Source organism: Microtus oregoni, unplaced genomic scaffold (genome assembly GCF_018167655.1).
Source record: "Microtus oregoni isolate MIOR12 unplaced genomic scaffold, Mior012 000103F_ref0000194, whole genome shotgun sequence".
Lineage (NCBI taxonomy): Eukaryota > Metazoa > Chordata > Mammalia > Rodentia > Cricetidae > Microtus > Microtus oregoni.
Window position 1 is genome coordinate 2,401,054 of NW_024544717.1, and position 27,993 is coordinate 2,429,046.

At 37.0% G+C, this 27,993-nt stretch overlaps 2 protein-coding genes across 4 annotated transcripts in view; one reads left to right on the forward strand and one right to left on the reverse strand.

Annotated features, from left to right (window-relative positions):
- LOC121443260 (centromere protein P-like) overlaps positions 1-27,993 on the reverse strand; it is a 191,543-nt gene that overhangs the window by 77,819 nt on the left and 85,731 nt on the right. The gene's annotated exons all lie outside the window — the stretch shown is intronic.
- On the forward strand, positions 1,249-27,926 carry LOC121443258 (asporin). 3 transcript variants are annotated; one of them, XM_041644949.1, is made up of 9 exons: positions 1,249-1,468; positions 4,826-4,876; positions 9,543-9,811; positions 13,178-13,290; positions 17,303-17,516; positions 19,360-19,470; positions 22,473-22,566; positions 22,778-22,916; positions 26,778-27,926. In XM_041644949.1, exons 3-9 carry the CDS (start codon positions 9,565-9,567, stop codon positions 26,973-26,975), a joined length of 1,116 nt encoding a protein of 371 aa, XP_041500883.1. In that variant the 5' UTR covers positions 1,249-1,468; positions 4,826-4,876; positions 9,543-9,564; the 3' UTR covers positions 26,976-27,926. The 3 variants fall into 3 exon arrangements, with proteins under 3 accessions (XP_041500883.1, XP_041500882.1, XP_041500884.1); XM_041644948.1 differs by lacking the exon at positions 4,826-4,876; XM_041644950.1 differs by lacking the exon at positions 4,826-4,876 and having other exon boundaries at positions 9,559-9,811.

Consider the following 27,993-nt stretch of genomic DNA (forward strand, 5'->3'; position numbering starts at 1 on the left):
ACAATGACATGAGTGGCTTTCAAAACCATAATGTTGAATGGAAAATAAAGGTAGAGACATGAAGAATGTATAATGTGAGTGCATGTGTATAAAGTTCAAGAACAAACTATGATGCTGAAATATCTTTCTTGGGAAAGACGAGAAGGGGTTCAGATTTCTTGATCAGGATTTAGAATTCAATGAGCTGTACCATTATGGTATGTTTATCTCTTTCAACATATGTTTCAATAAAATATTAAAATACAGAACAAGTCATTGTTGAGGACAAGTTGTATTTCACTCGCGAGCTTCCTTTTCGTGACCGTGCACTAATGTAATTCAGGCAGATGCTAGCTGCTCTGGGCACAAGGATTAACAAAGTACAGTTCATAATTTCATCCTGTTCCCAATCCATCAAATTCACATGTATATTTACAACAAAAACGTCAGTGAATAACTGACTCTACTGCAAATAAGATGGTGGTGAGAGGGCTGCAGCAGCACCAGGACACAGTGAATGGGCGTGCTGAGCTGTCTGTGATGTCAGACCTGAGGTTCAAAGACGAGTCTTTTACCTAAGTGACAGGAGGATCACCTGTACCAACTGAGTCTTTCCCCTCAAGCCAGAAAAGCTTAATGGCTGTGGAGCTGGGCAATTTCATGGAATGGAATGGGGGGAAATAATTCTCCTCTCAGCCAATGACAATGAGAACAGAGCTGAGACTCTCGCAAGGAAAGGTGTAGGAGTTACCTGGACTTGCACGCTATCTATACCAGAGCAGACACAGAGCCAGGAAACAGTTTGCAGGGCCTGGCTTGCAGCTCCTTAAGATGCCTATCACAGGGTTAAGAGCTTAAAAAAAAAAGTCTTGAGATATCTGCTTAACATAATAACTTCAGTCAATATGAGAAAACAAAATCATGGCTATTAAGGTACATGTAAACTTTGGGTTCACACTTCAATAATGTGGGTGTTCTTTACTGAGTAAGACTGATAAATGGTTTATTAGCCTATAAATGGTGAGTAGTTTTAAAAACTAATTTATAAGTATTAATTCATGTTAGAATTTCATAAAGTACTCTCAAATCAAGTTTTCTAAAGTGACTGACTACAGCTTCAATGGCCACTTGCCATGAATTATTAAACTCTCTCTTTTTTTTTTTTTACTTCCAAATCTTCCAGTAGACGTCTAGAGTTTAGCTAGAAGTTTTGGCTACGATACAAACAGTGATGGAAAACATATGAGCAGTAACAAGTTTTAATCTCGCTCTTCAGTACTAACATGGACTAATCTGTGGAAGCAGTTTATTCCAGTATCACCCAGGACGCAGCCACACCAGAGGCTGTGTTAGGCAGGCTGTTTTTTTCCTTTTCTTTAAATGTAACACTTCTTTATCTTTTCTTCTTAAAGAGTCTTAAGGAACTTGCATTGTAGCTGAGTAGTACAGGGTGGATAACTTCTTTGAAGAGAACTTCTTTCCTGACAAGGTATGTTTTCATGTCTGTATTACATGTACCAGTGTACAGTTATTTTATTGTTAATACTAAGGAAGCATTATGTTATTAATAAACATTTGTAAATAATATGGTAAAATTTAAACCATAAGTGTATAGATCCTTAGAATATACATTATAAAAAAAGCCTCTAAATGTTGTAACTGAAGTTACTTTAGTCTTATGTAATTTTATACATAATTTTATATTAGTTTTAATTATGTGTTTTTGGAAAACAGTGAAAAACTGTCACTAATGTTTTATATAAATGTTAACATGACTGATATTAAAAAGTAAATAAAAATCTTACACAATCTTTTGAGAACAATATTACTTTAATAATTAATCTTAATGAAATTTGAGCATGTTAGATATATTAAATGAAAGTCTTTTACTATGTAAACCTATGATACTGTTTTTGAAAATGTGAATTATTCAAATGTCACTTTTATTTATAACTTTGAAAATCCATTTTTTTGATAAATGTTTCTTATACAATGAAATGGTACTGGGCTATTATGACAGAAATCAACATAATTTCAAGAAAGAATACCTATCAACAATAGTTTAAGCAGGTCTGTATTCTGTATGAAACGTTTAGAGACTTCTTTTTATAAATCTCATACTTAGAATAACACAGGGATTTCCTTTGTCCTTTCACAAAGCACACTTATTATATCTTAGATCTAAAAGATTCAAGAACACTCTCTCCACTCTTCTCCCAACAATAAATAGAACTTAGTATTCTTTCATGATAATGTATTCAGAGGTGTGGCAGCCATGAAAACAGTGGCCACATGCTACAAGGACAGAGTCACAAAGAACCTGAGGGGCTTCTGTTTATCTTATGTATTGCTATAAAAATAGCATGCTTTATTATTTCATTTTTCTTGCAATTCAATCAAGAATCACTGTGTTAAGGAAGAAGGAAGGAAGGAATAAGAAAGAAAAAGAAAGAAAGGGAGGCAGTGGAGTGCAAGCCCCAGCTCATGGGAAAGTATCTGAGCTGCTGTTTTTCGTTTGGTTTTGGCAGAAAGCACTAGAGTGTAGCAGTGGAAAGAATGGAAGCGATGCGGCCTCTTGTTACAACTAACCACTGCATGAAAAATGAGTATCATGATACCTGACCTGAGTCTTGAGACAAAACAGATTAACTTTACAAGCACTGCAGGAAATCTTTAAAAAGTGGAAAGGCAGGAATGTTTTGTTTTTAAAACAGCAATAAGGGTGTTAAATACAGCTGGTAAGAGAAAAATTGATACCTAAGGAAAGAAAAACAGCCAATTCTTTAGTTAGAATGCCATTTATATTTCCAAGGTAAAATTAATTAAAGGTGTTGCTTTAAGCAGTATTGGTATCTGTGAACAAATAGTGCTTTAAGTTTGCCAGTGCATGCTTGGATTTTTAAGGTATTCAAGGGTATGGCTAGGCCTTGATTATACCTGCATGTAGTCTGTATTTTCTCTCAGATACCTAGGACATGTCATGTCACATTTCTATCCTGGAGCTTACAACAGATCTGTGAATTGAAATATTCAAGCCTAGTTGTCAAGTGGACCTTGAAACATAGGATTTAAAAATACAGTGACTTATTTACCTAATAAGGTAGTAAGAGAAAACAGCATTCCCCTTAGACAAGATTTTCATCTCAAGCTTACAGACAGTTAAGTGGCAAATAGAAAGCCTGGTCAAATCTCACCATGTCTGTTTCAGAGGAAAGTTGGTTCGCTATTTAGAAGGGACTTTGAGAGGTGAAAATCTACTTGGAGCATGGTTGGAAGCTTTAGAAGTGGGTGTGAGGAAGTTGCCTAAGCTCTGCTACCTCCTGGGAGTTCTAGAAACCCAGAGCCTAAACTTCCTCTTCTCGGAGTTCCTGGGAGTGATGTCTAGAGCTCTCTCTCAGCTCTAAATGGTTCTGATTTATTAGTAACGGAAGTAGCACTGGGATAGTATTCCCAAGAGTCTTCTTATTAAAACTAGAACTTGAGACCAAAATCCAAAGCTTTTCATAAGTGATAAAACTTGTCTAAATCAGAAGAATATTGAGTCTTCCTGAGATATAAATATTTTTAAAAGTTTTTAAAAATAGTAGTCTAAAAGCTGCCAAAACTAATAAACTTGACTTTGAACTGTCTTAAGAAGTTCAAAACAAAGTCTATTTCACTACTCTTTCTACATAATAGAAGGGACTGCAGTGCTCTCTTATGCCCTGCAAACAGTGGTGAACAGCTGTGCAGATTGACCAACAGAGGTTTAGGATCTTCTCATGGACTCCTCAGATCTAGAGCAGAGATCCAGTAACATCAGAGGGCAATTCCTCAGGGTACTAAGGTTGGCCTCTGTTTTCTTTACAAGCAACTGAGATTAAAAAAAAAAAACAAAAACAAAACCAGAAAGATATATATTTTTAAAAATGGCTAACAACAGATAAAACTAGCATATAGAACTATTAAGAAGGTATTTCTGTCCTCAATACAAAGATTTTCTAATAGCCATAAGTAAGCACCAGTGGCCAGAGATCTAAAGGTGGTGTGTTCCTTAGGGGTACATTAAGGGTTCCTTAGGTGTGTTCATTGGTATTACTAATATAGCACGGTCCAGACTGTTCTGGAACCTCCATCACTGAGGTGGCAGGTTATGAATATACAGATCTGTACTTCTCACCAGGAAAAAGATAAACTGCTATTTAGGAGCTGGTTGCTTCCACTAGTTACCAATGGCAAGCCTCCTCCACTGTAACAGAAAATGCTGAAACTAAAAGGAAGAAGTATTAATTCATATTTCTCTACAAAGAGATAGTCATGAATATTACCATTCTAAGAAGTCAGTCAGAAAAGGAGGGACTCCAGCTGATGCTTAGTAAACCTGAGACAGGATGTGCAAGAGAAGCATATCCATCATTGTTCTGCTTCCTGGTTCTGTGCCTTGTGCTTTTTCTTTATCTGTAGATCCAGCTTCTCATACCCAATCTGATCCTCAGCTTAAATCTTCACTCAGCATTGGGGAATTTCTTTGAGCTCATGGAGGCGAGCAGGCTAGAGGACTCTCTGTCACCAGCATGTGGAACACATACAAATGAGTCCAGCCCTCAACTCTGCTGCCAGCCCACATGGAAAATCAACATGTGCTCTTGGCATCTACTCTGGCACTCTAACATACTCCTCTTGTTACATATACTTTAAAATTTTCCATAGTTTTCTTAGTTCTATATTTCAAATACCTTAATGTTAAAATAGTTTTGGCTTTTATATGGAAGCTAAAGCCCAAGTAATTCAGATTTTAAAATAAAAGACTTGAACAAAAACAATCAGACAACTTAATAAACCCCAATTTTCATTTTCTATAATCTAGAAAATGGGGCGAGAGTCCTAAAACACTGTGAATTTCAAAACATTTTTACAGGTAGGTATTTTTTTCTTTGTCTTATGGGAGAAACTAATGAATGAGAACAATCTGTTTGGAAAATTGTGCCATGTATGCTGTCAGTAGAATGCTGGAGAAAGGGTAGAAGAGGGCAAGCATATAGTTAGGATTAAAGCAATGATTTTTATTGTCAGACTGGAATTTCAAATATTTTAACACTGGATATGGCAATACAAGACAATCACAAGTTTAAAACCAGACTGGGTTATACAGAATATCTTTGTCTCACAACAACACAGCAAACAAACAAAAAACCAAGAATTTTTACTATGTTAAATGTAACAACAATAAAAAAACTATATGTGAGAACGTTTCAATCTAACTCATTTATATGGCATTATATTCATTTTAATCTTTTTTGTTGGTTTCAAAAGGATTATTAAAAGGAGAAAAACACTTAAGAATGTCACTAATTTAGACTATTGGTTTATTTATTTGGAGAGTGTGTGTGCCCATGATGTATGCTTGTGTATGTCTATGAACAGGTATGCTCAGCCATGCAAGCACGAATGGAGGCCAGAAATCAACATCAGGTGTTGTTTTTCACCTCATGTTTTAGACAGGGTCTCTCACTTAACCTGGAGATTGCCATTTCTACTAGACTGGCCATCCAGAGAGTCCCTGGGATCCACCTGGGATCTTCCCCACTCATGCTGAGTGCTGGGGTTATAGCTATGTGCCAACACATGCAGTTTTCATGTGTGTGCTGAGGATAACAGCTCAGTTCTTCACGGTTGCATAGTAAGTACTTGACTCACTCAGTAATCTCCACAGCAGCTTTCCCTCACTGCCATTAAATCATTTAATATTCAAGAGTATCCTTTTTATTTCATTTCCTTTTTGGGAGGTTGGGGTTGAGACAAGGTTTCTCTGTAGCTTTGGTGCCTTTCCTGAACTAGCTCTTGTAGACCAGGCTGGCCTGGAACTCACAGAGATCTGCCTGCCTCTGCCTTCTGAGTGCTGGGATTAAAAGCATGTGCCACCACCGCCTGGCTAAGGGTATCCTTTTTTATTATGTTATTTTTGACAGGGTCCTACAATGTAGCTCAAGCTGTCCTAGGATTCCCAATATAGCTCAGGCTGGCTTCAAACTCATGATCTTGCCTCACATTCCATAATGCCGAGATTATAGTTATGTGCCACTATGCTCAGTTTCAAAAGGAGAGGAGGAACAGGAGAAAGATATGTTCTACCTTACCCATTAAGTGACCCAACATAATGCTTGGGACACATGAATGCTTAAGAAACACCCACTGACTGGGTGGGGTGGTGCATGTCTTTAATCCTAGACCCAAGAAGCAGAGGCAGGCTTCTTTCTGTAGACCATCCAGCTTGGTCTATGTAGCAATTTTCAGGAAAACTAGGACTATATGAGACCCTATCTCAAAAAACAAACAAACAAACAAAAAACCAATAAAACCCCACCAAAGCAAACAAAAACCCACAAAAAACAAACAAACTCCTAACAATGAAACAAACAAAGAAACAAAAACAAGAGATGATCACTTGAATTACTAACTCTGGCAACCTCAAACCAGGCTATGCCAAAGACAGGTCTTCAAATGACACTGCAATTACAAGCTTCCAATTACTAAAATAAGAGTATCTGTGCATCCGGCAAAGCTGCAGTGTCAGGCTGATCAAAGAAATACACCAAAGGGGTTGTAATGTAGTTTAGTTGATAGAGTGCTTGCTTAGTATTCATGAAGCCCCAGGTTCAATCTCCAGCCTTTGGGAGATGGAGACAGGTACACTAGCTGTTCAAAGTCCTCCTCAGTTACAAATTTCCTTGTCAGCTTGGAGACAGACTGTCTCAAAACAAAAACAAAAACCTGAAAAAGTAAGAATTAGTGACTTTAAGACAGCTAAAGACTAAAAGTTGAATTTCTAGAGAAAAAGTGTTTTGGAACTTGAGTCTAAGTTGATATTAACACTAAGGAACTGGAGAACCACAAAAAGGTGTGAGGTAAAAACACATAATGAAACCACATGTAAACATACCTGGAAACACAGTATTCCAGAGGCAGAGGCAGGAGAAATGCCCTAAGTTCAAGGACAGCCTGGCCTATGGAGCAAGTTTTAGGCCAGTAGAGCTATTCAGTGAAACTCTGTCTCAAATAACCAAAACAAACACTGTAACAAGTCACAGGTAGGGAAGCAGATGAGCATCAGAGACAAGAACAAAATGATTCTGAAAATGACAGTCACTACAACCCTATGTAAGGGCTTGTAGAAGAGATCCAAGAAGGGAGATTCCACAGTAGCAAATAGGCCAATAGTTAAAAATACAGGTGATCTTGTCCAATAAAAGCCAAAGGGCCCTTATTGCCAGCACAATGCCCCCAATTGTAAAATTTGTAAGTCTTGTCACACAGTCATCTCATGTGTGCTTTCGTGTGTGTGTGTGTGTGTGTGTGTGTGTACTCAAGCACAGAGAACTGAACACAGCTTTGAGTGCTATTGCTTAGGTACAATCCACCTTACTTTGAGTCAGGGTCACTTGTTGGTCTGGAACTCACTGACTAGGCTAGGCTGGCTGGCCAGTGAGCCACAGGGATCCACCTCTCTCCATTTCTTCAGTGCTGGGATTTCAAGCATGCACCTCCATGTCTGGTTCAAACTCAGATTCTCATGCTTGCACAGCAAACTCTTTCCTGACTACATCAACATCATCTCAGCTCCATATCTGATCTTTAAATTCAGGAAAAGGCAAACACACAGAGATATTAAAGTTGATTTCTGGGTTCTGGGACACAGTTAGCAGCTGACTCAAGGATCAGGTATTCTGAAACTGGGTCAGATATGACTGAATAGAATTCTCATACTGAATCACTGTTGACACTTATGCAATGCAGACTGTTAAGTGATGGAAGTTAAGAGACCATCTATAGAGCCTTCTGTCTTAACAGTGAAAAAAAATGAATGTGTGTGTGTGTGTGTGTGTGTGTGTATATATATATATATATATATATATATATATACGAGTATATACACATATTCATGTTAAAACTTGTTTTTGCTAATGGATACTACCGGGATACACCTATTTTTGATGATTTCATTATGGTTTTTAATCTTTGAAAATGCCTAAGAATGTACATATTTCATAGGTGGTGGCAGATTCCTACAATTTCAATATTTGGGACTGAGGCAGAAGGATCTCCTACAGGGAGTTTTAGGTCAACCTGAGCTATATATAGGGAGACCCTGTTTCAAACCACAAAATAACAGTAAGACTGACTCCCAAATTATAAGTAAATGTATGTATGGTAATATCAGACAACAGATGGTAATGAATTCATGCTCTGAAGGTTCTCATTTATACATTACAGTTTTGTATAAGCTTTAAAACACACATACACACCTAAAAACAACATTGCATCTATCAGAGACAACTATTCAACCAGATGAAACTCAGTGAAACAATGAACAACAACAAAATAGTCTGGTCATAAGATGGTCACGATGGGGTATTAGATAACAGAATAGGTTGGAAATAAAAATATCCAATCACAGGGTGGAAAAAGTTACCAATGATGAGAATGAGGTTTGGTAGGGTAAAAAAGCAATCAGTTAAGGGAAATGTCCACATTGTCTAAGGGCCACTGAGGATAACCTTGGAAAGTGGCATAGGTATTAGCAATGGAATGGTTTTGAGAATAGAGTTAGTCATAATAATTTTTTAAACTTACCTTCCTAATTATAAAGGAAATATTTATTGCTTATAAAATTAAAGGAATAGAAGACAAAAAGTCATCCGGGTTGGGGATGTCCAATGGGTATCAAACCCTAACTTTGATCCCCAGCATCACATAAACCAGGTCTAGAGGTGCAACCCTGAATCCTGGCACATGGGAGGTAGATGCAGGAGAATCAGGAGTACAAGATCATCTTTGGCTACTTAGTGAGTTCTAGGCCAGCTTGGGATATGTCAAACTGTATTTTTAAAAAAATTAATAAAGACAAACACTTTATCCATAGTTCTATCATTGTAGTTTATTTATACTAGTTTTTTTTAACTTAAAGTAGTCTAAGTCTAACTAAGAATTTTTAAAGTTTTGCTTTTTTATTTAATAGAAAGTAATCTATATTTTAAAGCATCTTTGGAAACATTTTGTAGATTAAAATATAGTTCACTTGATAAATACATTCTATATTTTCCTTTAACTAACAGAACTGTCTTTAATTTTTCCTATTACAAAGAATTCTATTATGCATTTTGGAATTATTTCTTGAGATGAGGCTATTTTAAAAATTCAAAATAAAAATTAAACAAAGGAATCTAATTCAGAGACTATTTCTCTTGTCAAATCTAAGTACTTAATTTTAACTTCCTTTATTGAAATTTATTTCAAAGTATCAAGAGGTTAAGCCTGCACTTCCCAGTAAAATTTGTTCCAGAGTCCTAAGTATTGCTAAGATGAGCATGCACCATTAATGAACAGATCTGGCTGTTTAAATAAATAGATTGATTGAAGCTCCCTCCAAAATTGCGCTAAAAAAGTTTTATGTATTTAATCTTACACTACATAGCAATGGGTAAGAATGCCATTTTGTCATGCTTTTTCCAACACTAGAAATGTATATAAAAGAATTTGTATCTGTTGAAACTCTAATTTCATACCCAATGTCTACTAAATGCCAGGTTGAACTTTACACAGGACAACATGAAGGAGTATATGATGCTACTGCTCTTGGCTGTGTGCTCTGCCAAACCCTTCTCTAGCCCTTCACACACAGAACTGAAGAATATGATGTTGAAGGATATGGAAGACACAGATGATGACGACGATGACAACAATTCTCTTTTTCCAACAAAAGAGCCAGTGAACCCCTTTTTCCCTTTTGATTTGTTTCCAACATGTCCATTTGGGTGCCAATGTTACTCTCGAGTTGTCCACTGCTCTGATCTAGGTAAGGACAGCAGTCAATTTTGTTTTGAAGAAAATTGTTTTTCTGAAAAGGTTAAGAGGACTGAAAAAAAAAAAAAAAGAAGTCACTGAACTTTCAAAACTCTATTCAGTCACTGCAAAATGGTTTGTTTACACTTTTAGTCCAGGCTTTTAGTCCACACTTTTAGAAATCAGTAAAGGAGGGCTGTGAGTTCGAGGCCAGCTTAGGTAAAACAGAGACCCTCATGTAAGGAATAAGAAAAACGAGGTGGTGGCAGATTGCCTCCTCAGTACCCAGTCTGGATTCCAGAACTGCAAACAGGCAGAGAAATGTTTACGTGGACAGTCCAGCAGACTGCAAAGCATTCTACCCTTGTTTAAAAATTCAGAATAAAAAGAAAACATGGAGCTGGTTGGTGGTAGAGCTCTGTTTAATCCCAGTACTTGGGAGGCAGAGGCAGAGGTAGGAGGATCTCTGTGAGTTCTAGGCCAACCTGGTCTACAAAGCAAGTTCCAGGACAGCCAGGGCTACACAGGGAAACCTTGCTTCAAAACACACACACACACACACACACACACACACGCACGCACGCACGCACGCACGCACGCACGCACAGAAACAAACACAAATGCGCGCACACACACAAGGGGAACCTTTTTTTGTTTTGTTTTGTATTTTGTTTTTTCAAGACAGGGTTTCTCTGTGGCTTTGGAGCCTGTCCTGGAACTAGCTCTTGTAGACCAGACTGGCCTCGAACTCACAGAGATCCACCAGCCTCTGCCTCCCAAGTTCTGGGATTAAAGGCAGGTGCCACCACGGCTTTGCAAAGGGGGACCTTACATAGAAAGGATTTCTTTCTCTTCTCAGATCTAAGCAGTTCATTTTTTAAATTTCCTTCATTTTAGTTCAACTCAAAATGTCAAAAGATCAACCCTACACTTACTAGGCAATAAAATGCTACAGTAGAAAATACGGTGCCCACCCAGAACGATAACATGGGTCATGTACATTTCATGAAATCTTTAGATTTTCAAAATGCAATAATGTGCTTTGTGTTATGAATAATTTGGGTTTAGAACTTTCTAGAAAGAAGTGATTAAGGAGGTCTAATTAAAATTTTATCATTTTTGCTCAGTAACTTCATTGTGCTACAACACAATAATATAACAAGAAAATAACTTAAGAAAGGAACCATTAATTTTGGGTAGCTGGGGGCTGGAGAGATGGCTCAGTGGTTAAGAGCACTGCCTGCTTCTCCAAAGGTCCTGAGTTCAATTCCCAGCAATCACATGGTGGCTCACAACCATCTGTAATGAGATCTGGTGCCCTCTTCTGGCCTTCAGGCATGCATGCAGACAGAATACTGAGAATACGGTATACATAATAAATAAACAAACCTTTAAAAAATTTGGGTAGCTGTACATTGCAGTTCACATATTGGCAACCAAGACAGGAGAGGAATGACAGGAGACAGGGAAAGGGTGGGGAAGCAAGGGAAAAACACAGAGAAAACAAAGCAAAGGAGGCAAAGACAATGAAAGAATGAATGTTTGTACTAGCTATCTCTTCCTTATTTTCCCTCTTCAGTAAGGGAGAGTGCCACCCACATTCAGGGTGGGTCGTCCCTTTGATTAATCCTTTCTAAAATTGCCCTCAGACACACCAAGAGGTACACTTCATAATCTAATCAAGTTGACAATCAAGACGAGTTAGTTTCAAGTTAGATGTCCAAACACATTCCTTTAGACCTCATATTGTATTCTGATCTTCAAAAGGCTCACGTCCACCTTATAATGCAAACCGCATTCAGTTCAGCTCAAAGAGAGTCATAGTCATAACAATTACAATATTGCTCAAAAACCCAAGTTTAAGATCTCCTACGACTCAAAGTAAACTGTTATCTGTGAGTCCTTGTAAAATAGATAAGAAATTAAACAGTTCCAGGATACAGAGACCGCACAGTATACATCCCCATTCCAAAAGAAAGGGAAAAGAAATAGCAAGGAAAAACTAAACCAAAGCAAGACAAAAACAAAAAACAAAAAACACCCAAACAAACAAACAAACAAACAAACCATAAGAGAAATGCTAAATTCTGTATATCCACAGCTAGCATTCAGGGTACAAGGTGACATGGTATCAGCTCTATTGTGCCCATATCAGATATAGCCAACCTGGCTTCTTTCCTAGACTGCTTCTGTTCCCTTCCTCCATCATTCTCTCTTCTCCCCCTTTCTTCTTTTGAGACAATATTTATATAGCCCAAGATGGCCTCAAACTAGCTATGTAGTCAAAGATACTTTTGAATTTCTGAGCCTTTTTGTCCTTACCTCTAAAATACTAAAAACCAAGCGGTCGGCCCTAAAAAGACATACATATAGGTCAACGTTACATGGACTGAGCAGGTTGTATTATTTATTTAGGAATACATACATTACAATTAAAGAAAAAGAAGATATAAACTTGAAAGAGAGCAAGGGGAGAGATCATGGGAGGGCTTGAAGGGAGGAAGTAGAAGAGGGAAATGGTGTAATTATAATCTCCAAAAAGATTAGAAGTGTTCATCTTAACCTTGTTCTGAGATGACAAAGGCAGCTGTTGTTTCTACAAAGGAAAATGGAAACTAAAGGCACAAGGGTAGAAAAGTGATACATTAAATCACTTTGTTCTTTATTACTGTAGATGATGAATGAAGTAAGTTATCTCACATCTATATGCTAATCAAGATATTTGAAGGACTTGTAAATAATATTTACAGCCAGTTAGCAGAATTGACTATTTATAGCAAAAGATTATATTTTGTTACTATGCATGAAAACAATCTAGAATAACTATTTTTCTAATCATAACTTTCTACATATTGGGCTTCCCCTCCTTGTTTTATATTGTGTTTTGGACAGGGTCCCACTATGTAGACCATGCTGGCCTAGAACTCACAGAGATCTGCCTAGCTCAGCCTTCAGAGTGCTGAGATTAAAGGTGTGTACCACCCCAATCAATTTCATTTCGGTTCTTCTTAAAAAATGGTAAAGAACCTTATATTCCAGTTTCTCACTAACCAGCAAATCTGCACAAAAAAGCTATTATTTTCAGTTTAAGTGCATTGAATAGCTGTGCTTCTGTTGCTTGTGATCTCTAAACAAAGCCAAGCATAGCCTACCACCATGCATTTCACTTTGGAATCAGCGAGGTTCAAGACAGACAAATACCCTGTAAAAATAAAAAAAGTTTCTTTTGAAACTTTCAAAAGAAAATGTTATCATTTTTTACAATTACTAAGTCTTATGTTATTCATCATAAATTTTAAAAATGTACATCTCTACTGTAATACTATCTCATCTTTAGCATGAACGTCTGTCATCTGTAACATGTTTGTTTATTTCTCAGGTTTGACTTCGGTCCCAAGCAACATACCATTTGACACTCGGATGGTTGACCTTCAAAATAACAAAATTAAGGAAATTAAAGAAAATGATTTTAGAGGACTCACTTCACTTTATGTAAGATTATATACTCTTATTTTCAAATACTTAGTGAAAATTCTTATCACTGTTAGAATGATTACTTATATTGCATCAATAAAGAAATCTTATTTTCCTATGGATGACCCACTGCAAAATTCTTGTATTCAGTCAAGTAAACACTACAGCTTAATTCAATTAATGCCTACAGAATAATAGCCAGGTAAAAAGCTACTATCTAGTCAGATGACAAGGCTCACTATGCACTATAAGGAGTAAAGAAAGAATTATTCCCAGGGCTTGGCAGTTGGGAGGCAGCGGTAGGTGGATCTCAGGCCAGCCAAAGCTTCATAATGTGACCCTGTTTCAAAACAAAAATATTTATCTACACCAATAATCAATATAGTATTAAGAAATGTTCTCCCAAAGCCACTGACTTAAGATCTCATAGTTCTCTAACAATAGCACATAGGATATATTTATTTAGGTGGCTAATATATGTATGCATGTCATCTTTTCCTTGATCTTTGTAAAAGAAAATGAATTTTCTCCTCATATATTAATAAATACAATTAATAGTTTAATTTCCTAACATTGCCTAGGATTTTGAAGCTTAGAGGACTACTGGCTTTCTGACTTAATCTAAAATTAAGTTTGGATAAAGAGTCTGATTTTGCACTGACACAGCTGTGAAGGCGTCACCTGCTTTTGTCAGCCTGGCCCTTGTCTTGCTGAGCTGAGGATAGGCATGCTAGATGAACAGCTCCAGCTTGATACTGTCTGGTATGGTGGGCTATGGGGCTAGGACTACTTTTTTTGTTTGTTTATTTTGTTTTTTGTTTTTTTCGAGACAGGGTTTCCCTGTGTAACAGTCCTAGCTGTCCTGGAACTAGCTCATGAGGCTGACCTCGAACTTACAGGGATTCACCTGCCTCTGCCTCCTGAGTGCTGGGATTAAAGGAATGCACCACCACTGCCTGGCTAGGACTACTTCTTCCAGGCCATTTAGCTATACTCCCAGGCTGTGCTAAAGAAAATAAACATATAGCCTGTCATCTTTAGGGAAGGTAAAATACTAAGAAGAGAATTCATAATCATACTAGGCCTTGCATATAGGCCTATCTGTATATAATGGTAGCCAAGTATAGATCCTATATCTGGGAGATGTGACGTCACTTTGCCTCTCTGTCATCTCAGGTCAAATACATATATACTCATCACGTTAGAGGCACACAAATGGATAACGAGAAGGTGTTGCACCCAGAGCCTAGAGATTAGGTTAACCCTCCCCAAAAGTTCACATTTAAGTGGTGTACTGCTTGGTAGCTGGATTCTGACTGCTCTTTTTTGCCTTTAAGTTAAGAAAAAAAGTTCTTCATAAAATTTTAATTAATAAAATGCAGTTTCCATACTAGGACTTACTCAAATATTAAGAAAGTCAGCAATAACACAATGGATTCTACCAAAGATCCACCTCGCCTACCCCACTAACTTGATATTATAGAAACTTGGAGAAAGGAGAGGTCATTATTTTATTATCAGAGATAGGAAAGGATAGGCATATATACATGTGATTTAAAAAGAATGTGGAAATATATATGACCTGTGAATGCTTCTACTACCTTTGAGACTATATTCAAATAACCACAGAACAACCAACTTTACATTTGATATCAAAGTCATAAAAGTTCCAATTCAATTAACATAATTTTATTGTATTTTAGGAGTATTCTATAAACTCAGTCCACATGAACTTTCATTTTCATTGGGAAATGATGCATTAAAAGATGTTGGGAAATTTTTAGTCCTCTTTAATATTTTTAAAGTCAATTTGTATATTGTACTGTGTTAAGGATGAATGTTCTGATGTTGGGTGAACCTGGACACAGCTCTTGGCTCTATCAGCTAAATAACAGAGAAAGTAGTCTTACCTTCCTCAGCAGTAAGAAGGGCATAATAATGGCATGGATTTTGTAGAATGGCTTATAAAATTAAATAAGAAAATACATGTAAGTTGTTACTCAAAGATAGGAATTTCCTCAGCGGTGCCCAGTATCACTGTCAGGCTAGTGTGAGTAGACTGGCCAAAGGTGCTGACAGAAACCACTTTCATGTGTCCATGGCCATCCTGGAACTTGCTCTGTAGATCAGACTGGCCTTGAACTCAGAGAGATCTGTCTGCCTCTGTCTCCCAAATGCTGGAATTAAAAAGTGTGTTACCACTGCCCAGCTTATTTTAAGTTTTTATAGGATATGTTTGTTGCCCAGGCTGGCCTCAAACTCCCGGGCTTAAGTGCTTCTTTTTACTTGCTTTCCCAAGTAGGAGTAACAAGAAGTACTTGTCATTGCTACAGGTGAAAGCACTTTCACAAGCAGCTGTTTTATAATTGAAGTAGTGGTATGCTGCATAATTATAAAAGTCTAATTATAATATCTAATAAATTTCCTGTCTTAAAAGAGAAATCAAAATGTTTTAGACATCCTAGGAATCTCTGTTCTATTTCAAACTGCCTGTTTGGTGCTAGTACTCTCACAGAAAAGATAACACACAGAATGACTGGAACACTCCCCACTCACTTCTCTCTGCTGTTACAGTGACTGCACACTACATTTTCTTCTACACTGTTTGTTAGTGACGTATCTGGGCTGCAGGACAGCTAGTTCCTTGTGTAAAAGCCAACACTGAGTACAGCTGACCTCAGGTTATTCTGCCAGCCCATCATGCCTGACATTATGTCATTCAGCATTTGACAGAGCGGAACAAAAGTTGAAGAAAAGCTTTTACCCTAGTTTTATTACTCATCATTCCTTTTATGTAATTTCAACAATCCAAAATTATGTATCTTAACCAGAAACCAAATGGATAAATGACAAAAGACATAAGTCCTGAACACCATGGCAAGATCTTATTGAAGTATATATTCATTGCCAAATCATTTTTCTTCATTGTGTCCTGAACTGTACTACTCAAAGGAAAAATAGATTTAACCTCCTAGGGTCAAGGAAAAGTCATAAGCCACCTTTGTGATCCACTACATTGTTAAAGTCAACTCTTAACTCATTTTCCTGCTAACTAAGGGGAAATACATCCGTAGCTGTTACCATATATTCAGAAAGGAACCTATTTTTGCTGGATGGCAACGAGAAACAGTTTCCCCTCTTCTCCTAGGATTAATCTTTCTCAGATGAAACCTTTAACAACATAGTTTGTCAGGAAAGAGGGTGATTAAAGAGAGAGACAACAGCCAAAGAGTAAAATGAGTGAACACACCCTTGAAGGAGTTTGCTGCACAGCCAGAGTGTGTGTGCTAAGGAGAAACGCTCTGGGCAATTCCAGTAGGACATACTGACTGTCTAGAAACAAAAGGAAGAACAGAGTAAGGACAAAGTTTATAAAAGAAATAAATCTCAAGATGCTACTTGATAGAACCAGATTATTAGAGAATCAAAAAAAATCCTAAAGATGCTAAGAAACCTGCCACCACTGCTGGTAAAGATCAAAAATTATTCAATATAGCAGAGGGAAAAAATAGAAGTATATTATCTTCTTTATTGTTATATTGCCATGTGAATGGTTACTATGACTGTATTAACAACTAATTCAAAGTTTTAAAAAAATGAGATTATATCTAACTAGTACCAGACATTAAAGCACTGTACTGTTCTAACTTAACATTTTTAAGGCTGAAAGTATAATACAAATCTTTAGTTAATATATAAATGGTAGAAATTATAGATTTTCATGATTAATTACTGTAGAATATCAGGAAATCAAACCATTCCCTCAAAACAGTGGTTTTTCATCTTCCTAATGCTGTGACCCTTTAATACAGTTTCTCATGTTGTAGTAACTCCCACTCATAAAATAATTTTCATTGCTATTCCATAACTGTAATTTTGCTGCTGTTAAGAATCATAATGAAAATATTTGTGTTTTCCAACGGTCTTAGGCAACCTCTGTGAAAAGGTCATTCCATGCCCCTAAAGGGGTCACAACCCACAGGTTGAGAATAACTGCCTCAAACCGTCTTTCTTTCTCTGCTTTATCTAGGCTCTGATTCTGAACAACAACAAGCTAACAAAGATTCACCCAAAAACCTTTCTAACCACAAAGAAGTTGAGAAGGCTGTATTTATCCCACAATCAACTAAGTGAAATTCCACTTAACCTTCCCAAATCATTAGCAGAACTCAGAATTCATGATAATAAAGTTAAGAAAATACAAAAAGACACGTTCAAAGGAATGAATGCTTTACATGTTTTGGGTAAGTTTTCCCAATGAATGGGACATCTTGAAATTGTAATTAACAGCCAAATTTAAATTATTAATTTTCAAAGTAATTTCATAAATTAATCTTTCAATCTGTTAAGCTACTTATAAACTAAAGTGTGAAAAATTACAGGACACAAAGGAAAGCTTTGTGATGCTGTCTCTCTTTTTCAAGAACTTTGTGACACACTTTGTTCTGCTTTTGGGACCTGAACCCTAATTAACAAAACCTATTAAATTTGAAGATAGTATTTAAATATAGTGTATAAATTACTCAAATATGTACAAAATTAATTCTTTTATTGTTTGGAACACAAATCTAATTTTGGTTACATTTTAAGACTATTAATATTTTACTATATAATTTAAGTCTCGCTATTTTATTTGTATTGTTCTTCATACAACTATGCCATCTGCCTGCAACAGTCATTCAAACACCTGGACAAGGTTCATGCTCAAATGTTCTCTTAATCAAAACCTAGTACTTATGAAATATCCTCTTACATTTCTTCTAAGTTAAATTTCTATTTATAATTTTTTTATTGAGAAAAGGAGAAAAAAAAACAAGTTTCCACCTCCTCCCAGCCTCCCATTTCCCTCCCCCTCCTCCCACCCTTCTCCCTCTCCCCCCACTCCTCTCCCCCTCCCTCTCCAGTCCAAAGAGCAGTCTGGGTTCCCTGCCCTGTGGTAAGTCCTAGGTCCTCACCCTCCGTCCATATCTAGGAAGGTGAACATCCAAACTGGCTAGGCTCCCACAAAGCCAGCACATTAAGTAGGATCAAAACCCCGTGCCATTGTCCTTGGCTTCTCATCAGCCCTCATTGTTTGCCATGTTCAGAGAGTCCAGTTTTATCCCATGCTTTTTTGGTCACAGTCCAGCTGGCCTTGGTGAGCTCCCAGTAGATCAGCTATTTATAATTTTTATATAATATTTTAAAAATTAAGAGGCAGAGCTAGGAGATAGCTCAGGAAGTAAAGTGCTTGCTGCACATATCTGAGAACCTGAGTTTGATCCCCAGAATCCACATTAAAAAGTTGGGCATGGTAGTGCATACTTGTAATCCCAGAGTTGAACAAGCAGAGATGTGCAGATACCTATGGCTCATGGCCAGCTAGCCTAGCCTACCTGGCAGGAAAAAAATTCTCAACAAACAAATCTAAGGTGGTTATGTGCAAGTAATTTATGCCAATTTAAAACACCATTAAAAATGTGGACAGCATCTAAGGAATGACTTCCAAGATGAAGCTCTAGCATCCATGAGCATGTGCATACAGCACAAAATTTAGGAGATCACAAAATGGAAAACACAAATACCTTGAATTATTTAGAGAGTGGTTTTTTTTTTCCCTGCTGCAATATTATCATAAACTGACTAAATCTTCATGCTCATGGCATACTGGAAAGTAATGCTACTTAGTAGTTCAAAACAAATAAAAACAAAAAAGAATTTATTGTTCACAAAATTCAAAACAGTGTTTCTGCGGTTGAAAGAAGAGTAAACAGAATCTACATGGAAAGTAGAAAGTAGAAAAAGACAAGATCTCCTGAGTAAATTGGGAGCATAAGGACCTTGGGGGAGGTTTGGAGCAGAGGGAAGGGCGAGGCAGGGAGGGGAGCAGTGAAAAATGTAGAGCTCAATAAATATCAATAAAATGTATATAATAATAATAATAATAATAATAATAATAATAATAGTAAATAGAAGTAGGTATACTGAGTGGAAATGAGTATATATGACCAAGACACATTTTCCCAATATTCTTCAGATGTCTTGTCTGCATTATGAGTTTTCATGATTTTAACAGATGTGTGGTGAGTTATGTCATTTATTTCACAGAAATGAGTGCAAACCCTCTTGATAACAATGGAATAGAACCAGGAGCATTTGAAGGGGTGACAGTATTTCATATCAGGATTGCTGAGGCAAAACTAACCTCAATCCCAAAAGGTTTGTATTTGAAAATACCATCTTTCAATGAGCATACATCGTTATTTGGTATTATCACACTTAACCTGTAATACTTCAAACTTTCTAGTATATACTGTCAGACTACACTATAATCAGAAACCCCAGTGCCAGTGTATCTGATCAGAGGATGAAATTTAGTACTTTTTCACATATAAACATATGTAGTGATCTTTTTTACAACATTACATCATAATCTTTTTCCCAGTAGGAATAGACATTGAAAAGCAATGAGCTTTTTATTTTCCTTCTCTTTTCTGACATTTACTCTTCAAAACCTGTCAATCCATGAAGTTCTGTAGAGATGGAGAATTCTGTAGAGTAAAAAGCAGAGAAAGTAGGAGGGGTGAGACCTTGGCTCTGCTGCTGCAGCTGAGGTGAACAGACTCTGGAAGGCCAGATGGGGGCAGCACTGGCTTTGGCAAGAAGAATATGTCATAAAGGGCTCTGTAACATGTTCCCAGGGATATGGTGAAGATTAATGTGCTAATACACAGAAAGGCTTGAAGACAGTATCTGAGACATAGTTTATGACAACAGTCTCACTAGAAGGAGCCTTGCATCAGTACAGATTAATGGGACCTGAAGCAGCACTCCAAGGAGAACTGCTCCTTCACTGTCCTAGAGAACTTACATCCAAACTTGCTACCTGATCACTAGCTGGGTAGGACTGACTGCCTTTATTGGAACTCAGGCTCACAATCTTGTTTTCCTCATCTCCAACAAAGGCTTCTTTTCTGTGTTGATTATTAACTGGATCAAAAATATACTATATTAATAACATTTTCCAATTTCAAACAGTAGTAATTCATTATCTACCAGTAAAAATAGCAACTTAGCCTGTTCTATTACTCTGATCCAAAGTGAACAAACATAAATAAGAATATAAGATACAGTGAAATTATTATTTTAATACAAATCAACTTATATGGGGCTGGAGAGATGGCTCAGTAGGGTTTACAGCACTGGCTGCTCATCCAAATGACCCAGGTTCAATTCCTAGTGCTCAAATGGCCATTTACGACCAACCCTATTCTGGTTTCCTCAGGTACCAGGCTTGCATGTGGTGCATAGACATACATAGGGGCAAAACCCATATAAATTAAATTAAAAAAAATCAATTATCTTTCACATATTTGAAAAATATATAAAGTAAAAGTCAGAAAATAATTTTCCTCCACAAGGAAGAACCAGTTTAATCTACACCTATAGACATAAATCACCTTTATTTAGAGTTAAATAAAGTGGGTGTTCACTAAAAACCTAAAATCTTGTAATTTTTGGAGCAGAGACAAAAATAAATAAATAAATACATAAATGAGTCTATCCAGTAGTTCAAAGCATACGTTTCCTTTCTTGGATGTACGTTGGCACAGAGTACAGAGAAGCCAGAGCAAGGAAAGCAGTGAAGGCAAAGAGGCAGGGGTGGGCAAAGGAAGAGTTGATGGGTAGGAATAAGCAGCTTATGGATGATATCAGTGTTTGTGGCCATTCTTTCCTATACTAAATATACTGTAATTATAATTTCCCTCAAATATCAAAACAATTTAATTTTTAATATTATTTCAGAGCTTAAAAATTATATCTTTACAGACAAACCAAATCAAATGTATCAATTTACAGAACTATTCTGTCACTATCTCCCTGGCATTAAGAAACTATTTCTTAAGGGGGGCCTGAGAGATGGCTCAGAGTTTAAGAGCACTGACTACTCTTTCAGAGCTTCTGAGGTTCAATTTGCAGCAACCACATGGTGGCTCACAACCATCTGTACTTGAGATATGGTGACCTCTTCTGGCCTGCAGGGATACATGCAGGCAGAACACTAAATACATAATAAATATTTTTTCAAAAATTAAACTATTTCTTGAAAACAAAGTTATTCCCTGAAATATGACAGTCATCATGTCAAACTTCTATCCTAATAGAACTTGCAGCTATCCCAGGAACAAGTCTTATTGGGAAGAGTTGGCAGGAGGAAAGTAGGAAGATGCCTTCTTTCCTGTTTGTGTGGGAAATTCTACTGCATGTGGATGGGGAGTAGTTTGTGGTAGGACAGATATTCCTATCTTTAAGATGTTAATAACTGTCAACAGCAGACGGGCTTTTACTAGACCCACATCTCTGCATTATCTCCACTCATGCCTGTTTTAGAAGCTTTGCCCCATTCTGCTTTCTGGTCATCCACATTCCTCATGTCCTAAGGACAATGGGCCCTTAAAAGTTAATTAAGCTCCCCACTGAGTTTACTCTTCTCCAGCTTCCTACAGTCCACTCCAGAATAGGCTGATAGAGGACATTATCTAGTAGTTCATCAGAGTATTAATTCTTTGGTGACAGGCCCTTTGTTTGATAACTGAAAGTAACATATAGTCATTGCATAAATATAACCCAAGTCAAGCAAAAACACAATTATAATCCTGTCAATTTAGAAAATTTTTTCACTCTAGTTTACTTTTAAATTCAAATTAAATTCTGGATTCAAAAATAAATTTAGCCATAAAGTCTGATAATGAAAAGATATTTTAATTCTATTCATTGGTTTCTAACATTAATTGAAATGTTTCAGCAAAAGTTAAAAGCGGGAAGTTTTTTGAGAAAGGTAACTAGAACCACAGGTTGACAAATAATACATTGATACATGACCACCAGAGTGGGGTTTGCTTGAGTGCCCGGGTCAGTCTCTTTCACACCAAGAGGAAAAGGACAAGAACAGATGTTGATAGGTCACCTGTCATGTGCCAGGGCACTGAAGTGCATTTCTTACAAAATAACTATTAGTGACTGAAAGGGTTAAGTGCTGCAATGGACTAAACATGCAAAAGAATAAAATCCTGTATACTGATGATGTTAAGAAACAAATGACTTAACAGATAACCTCTGGACATTGTATGAGTTTGCCTGAAAGAGTCAAACTTGCCTACTGCTTTTTCTGTAGAAAATTTTACAAAGTAAATAAATAATCACAAAATTATTATTTTTAGGCCTACCACCAACCTTACTGGAGCTTCATTTAGATTTTAATAAAATTTCAACTGTGGAACTTGAAGATTTTAAACGATACAAAGAACTACAAAGGTAAAAATTGTCAAAAAAATTTTCACTGAAACATGGTAGTATATATGACCAAAGCATTTAAGAAGTTTTTTGAGAATGTACAGTGATCCTACTCAAAAGAGTGTAAAGCGAAAACAAGGAGAGAACCACGGCTCATATCCTACATAGGGTTGTGGGGGTTTCAACATACTTTTATCAAATCTAACCACAATACATTTTATATCACCCATAGGCTGGGTCTTGGAAACAACAGAATCACAGATATTGAAAATGGAAGTTTTGCTAATATACCACGTGTGAGAGAGATACACTTGGAACACAATAAACTAAAAAAAATCCCTTCAGGATTACAAGAGTTGAAATACCTCCAGGTAAAACATTCTACTTGTGTTTGGTAGAAATGGGCTTTTGAGTTTGTGTAGGACACACTAGTGTATTTCAATCAAAGTGAGCAACAAGAAAACTCTGGACATAATAATGCCAGTGGTATGAATAGGAGAGTGTGAGGAGAATACCACTCAGGAAGAATACGACCCCTCCACCTACACATCCACCTCACTGAAACTATTGAGGTCACTGTTTACCAAGCAAACTTCAAGCTGTTGAAGTTTCTCAAGCCAGGACACTAAGCATAACCATCTGTTCCTTTTGTTCTATAAACATTCCACAAGGCAAAGCAAGAGGATTAGGATCCAGGTACTAGGTTAAAAGTGGGTATACAGGTTAAACATTCACACAGAGAATGAAATTAACAGAAAATCACTATTTGGAGCAGGTATTAAGTTTTATTTCTGTTGCTGTAATATGAAGTTATTGGTTTTTTACTCTTGAGCTTTGGACTCTTTTGGTCTTTTGGTTTTTGGGAGACCCGTCACCCAGCTCCCAAATAAATACACACAGTGGAGGCTTATTATTACTTATAAATGCCCCGCCTTAGCTTGTTTTGTTTCTTGCCAGCTTTTCTTAAATTAACCTTTTGCCTCTGGGCTTTTCCTTTTCTTATTTCTGTATATCTTACTTTCACTCTTACTCCATGGCTGGCTGGGTGACTGGCCCTGGTGCCTTCCTCTCCTTGTTCTATCTTGCCCCCCCCCCTTCTTCCCAGATTTCTCCTACTCATTCTCTGCTTGTCAGCCCCATTTGTTCTTTCTCCTGCCTTGCTACGGGCTGTTCAGCTCTTTATTAGTCCATCAGGTGTTTTAAACAGGCAAAGAATCACAGCTTCACAGAGTCAAACAAATGCAGCATAAACAAAAATGACACACCTTACAATAATTTTCTACAATAACAACACACTATGAACAAGGTAACTTTTTTTTTTTTTCGAGACAGGGTTTCTCTGTAGCTTTGGAGCCTGAACTGGAACTAGCTCTTGTAGCCCAGGCTGGCCTCGAACTCACAGAGATCTGCCTGCCTCTGCCTCCCGAGTGCTGGGATTAAAGGTGTGCGCCCGGATGAACAAGGTTAATTTTTAAAAGAAAGAGTTCCTTGGGTTTATGGTGCCACTGGTTAGAGTCTATAATGGTAGAATGAAGCCATGGCAATGGGTGGCTGGAGCAGTAGCTCAGAGCTCATTTTCTGATCTACAAGCAGGAGGCAGAGTACACTGGGAATGGTGGGAGTCTTTTGAATTCTCAAAGCCCTCTCAGTAACACGCTTGCAACAAGTCAATACCTTTCACTCTTACTCCGTGGCTGGCTAATCTTCCCAAATATTTGCACCAACTATTCAAACATATGAGCCTTTAGGGACCATTCTCATCCAAACTACTACAGAGCTTCATAATGGGCAAGAGACACAGTTCAGTAGTAGAGTGCTTACATAGAATGTGTGAAGCAATGGATTCAATTCTCCGCACTCTCACACTCTCTATGAAGCTCACATTTTGTCCTCTGTTGGCACAAGTCACCAAATATGAAGACAGTATTTTACACATAATTCTATTTTATTTTATTTTTTTATTTTTCGAGACATGGTTTCTCCGTAGCTTTTGGTTCCTGTCCTGGAACTAGCTCTTGTAGACCAGACTGGCCTCAAATACACATAATTCTAGAACTTTTAGTTTTCCTAATCTAATCTGTGGCCATCAGATAAAAAAAAATTCCTATTTCAACTGGGTGATGGTGGTGCATGCCTTAATCCCAGCAGCTGGGAGGCAGAGGCAGGCAGATCTCTGTGAGTTAGAGGTCAGCCTCATCTACAGAGTAAATTCCACGACAGTCAGGACGATACTCTGTCTTGAAAAGCCAAAACAAACAACAACAACAAAAAAAAAAGATCCGTATTTCACTTCAATCCGTTTTCCCCAAGGCCTTCTTTCCTTACTGTGCAAAGACCACCCCCCCCCCAAGTAGCAAAACAAAATAGCTAAGAACTGATTACTACTTGTATTAAATTTTTGTTTTTGTTGTTCCTTTTGAGGTAGGTTCACATTATGTAGTCCAGATTGGTCTCATACTCACTATGTAGTATAATTTTTAAAATCCATAATCTTCATGCTTCATTCAACCTCTTGAACGTCAAGATTACAGGTGTGTACCACCATGCCCAAACTTTTTCCTATTTTTAAACACATTTTGTTCACTGCATTCTGGAGACTCCAGCACTAAAAGAATGGACTATGTATAGTTGTGGATTTCTGCACCCATGAGCATAGTCCAGTTTGCTCAAGCCATGCCCCATCCCCTGCACTACAACCTGGATATTCTTCATCCATCTACTTTTTTTGATTGTTCGTTTGTTTGTTTTTCGAGGCAGGGTTTCTCTGTAGCTTTGAAGCCTGTTTTGGAACTCACTCTGTAGACCAGGCTGGCCTCGAACTCACTGAAATCTGCCTGCCTTTGCCTCCCAAGTGCTGGGATTAATGGCGGCGCCACCACCGCCCAGTTCATCCATCTACTTTTTACATGCTGCTTTTGTTAGCATTTCACAGTGAACAAAATTTTAATATAGAAAAGAACACAAGTCACAAATGGATAATAAATAATCTGCAAAGTAAACAAATCCACATCTACCTTGGTTACTCTCATTGAGCTACTGCTGTAAATAATACCTTGCTATGATACTGAGCAGTGGGAGAAATAAAGAGGAAACATAAAAACTATCTTTTACAAAACCCAAGACTGATATAGAACAGAAGAGAGTTGAAGACCATGCACAGATGTTTTAGACAATGTCTGCCCATGATTTTTATGACTAGGTTCAGATTAATCTTGGCAGATTCTATTAAGTAATAGGAATAAATATTCCAGTATTGGCAGCAATGGTTTTTAATATGGCATGGTAGCGACTACACATATGAAGTGGAAGGAGAAGGAAAAAGCAAATTAGCTAAGATAACCAGACAATAAATATATTCTGGATGGTGACACAAGTTCTATGTGACTAAGTTCTCCCCTAGACACTTGCATAATACCTAAACTTGACTTGGTATGACCAGTATTCAACATCTATGAATGAATATACTTTCATATCAATGTAAAGGACACAGAGGAGGCCAGGCAGTAGTGGTGCAGGCCTTTAGTCCCAGCATTCTGGAGGCAGAGGCAGGCTGATCTCTGAGTTTGAGGACAGTCTGGTGGACAGAATAAGTTCCAGAACAGCTAGGGCTGCACAGAAAAACGCTGTTCGAAAAGCAAAAACACAAATAATAACAACAAAAAGGCAAACAGTTAAATAAAGCCATAAGTCATAAACAAATGCTGACTACATCCAAGAAGAGAGGTTTGTACCTGTAATCCCAGGTACTAATCAGGAGGCTGAGGCCAGAAGATCAAAAGTTTAAGGCCAGTTTTGTAATGTAGCAAGATTTTGACTCAAATAAAAATAAAAAGGATTGGAAGTGTAGCTCAGTGGTTAAAAACATTTCTCCAGTATGCATGAGGTCCAATGCTCAAGATTTAGCAAGACTTCTAAAACCTTATTAATAAAATTTATTTGTTAATAAAACACATTCCATTTATATTTACTGGGCACTTAAAATTCATTCTTTTCCAAAGAAAAACCAGTCCACAATTCACAACCCCAGAGAACCTAGACAACAAAGAGTACCCTAAGAGAGACATACATGGATCTATATAGGAAGGAAAAAAAAGACAAGCTCTCCTGAGTGAACTGGGAGTGTAGGGCTCATGGGAGGGGATAAGAGGGGAGGGAAGAGGAAAGGAGGGGAGTAGATAAAAATATATAGCTCAATAAATAAATTAATAAAATTCTTTCCTCACCCACAACAGATAATCTTCCTTCATTATAATTCAATTACGAAAGTGGGGGTGAATGACTTCTGTCCAACAGTGCCAAAGATGAAGAAATCGTTGTACAGTGCAATAAGTCTATTCAACAACCCAGTGAAGTACTGGGAAATACAACCTGCAACATTTCGTTGTGTTCTCAGCAGAATGAGTGTTCAGCTTGGGAATGTTGGAAAATAATCATTAATGATGTCTATTGAATATAAGATTCACAATGTATTCATTTGGAATACTTGAACTGTACTAATAATGGTAGTATGTTATAAATAAGCAAAACTCTATTCCATATGGTCAATGACAAAAAATTTCAGCAGAATTTTGCCCAACAATCAATATTCAGAATAAACCTCTATTGCAGTGTCACTTCGCACATGAGTGGTTCTGTATACATCTTCTGCTTGAACATTCTTTTCTCAGCAACAAAAAGATGAATATTCCGTATTTAACCCTTCATTATCAAGTGTATTAAACAGAACTGTACTGTAAAAAAAATGCTTGACTTAGTAACATTTGTGCCCTTTCTTTGCTATTAGAAAAACAAAGCTGGCAAGAATAGCAATATGAAGACTACATGTATTTTTAGTATCATTTTAATAACTTGGATAGCACTGTAATATTTCTAATAATGTTGAAATACATATAGTTTGACAAAATCATATTGAAATTCTCAACTCATAATAAAAGTTCAAGTATTCACTATCAACTCAACAGTAATATTCATAGGAGTTAGCTTTGGAGCCATAATACATGACTTTCTTTTTTAATTATTATCTGGTCATAAAACTGTAAAATGTAATGATTGCTTATATAAATTTTATAATGTGCATTTTTAGAATCAGTTATATAAGTTTTTAAGAACACATCAGCAACTGTTAGGTTACATAGCGTCGTCACTTCAACTAAGAATATTTCGGGATATTCCTTTGGAAGAGTATGGATGCCAATCAACTTTGTACCAGCTTGTCTCTTCTAACTCGTCTCTTCAAATACGCAAACTGGATAACTCTGAGAAATGCATCTAGGCTTACAAAAACTGAAAGCTCTGAACAAAACTCATGTGTTTATTTTACTGATATTCAATATGAATTAAGTAAAATTTGAAAATAAGGAAAACATTATTAAAATCTAGTTTTAAACAAAATATATGTGCTTTGGTTCAATTTATCTCCCCCAATCAAAACATACATACTTGTTTTTC

What these genes read in the sequence shown, in the direction of transcription:
- LOC121443258 (XM_041644949.1), top strand. Translation starts at nt 9,565, where the DNA reads ATGAAGGAGTATATGATGCTACTGCTCTTGGCTGTGTGCTCTGCCAAA. An exon ending in TGTCCACTGCTCTGATCTAG is followed by an intron (nt 9,812 to 13,177) that starts GTAAGGACAGCA and finishes TTTATTTCTCAG; the next exon opens with GTTTGACTTCGGTCCCAAGC. An exon ending in ACTAACCTCAATCCCAAAAG is followed by an intron (nt 19,471 to 22,472) that starts GTTTGTATTTGA and finishes TATTATTTTTAG; the next exon opens with GCCTACCACCAACCTTACTG.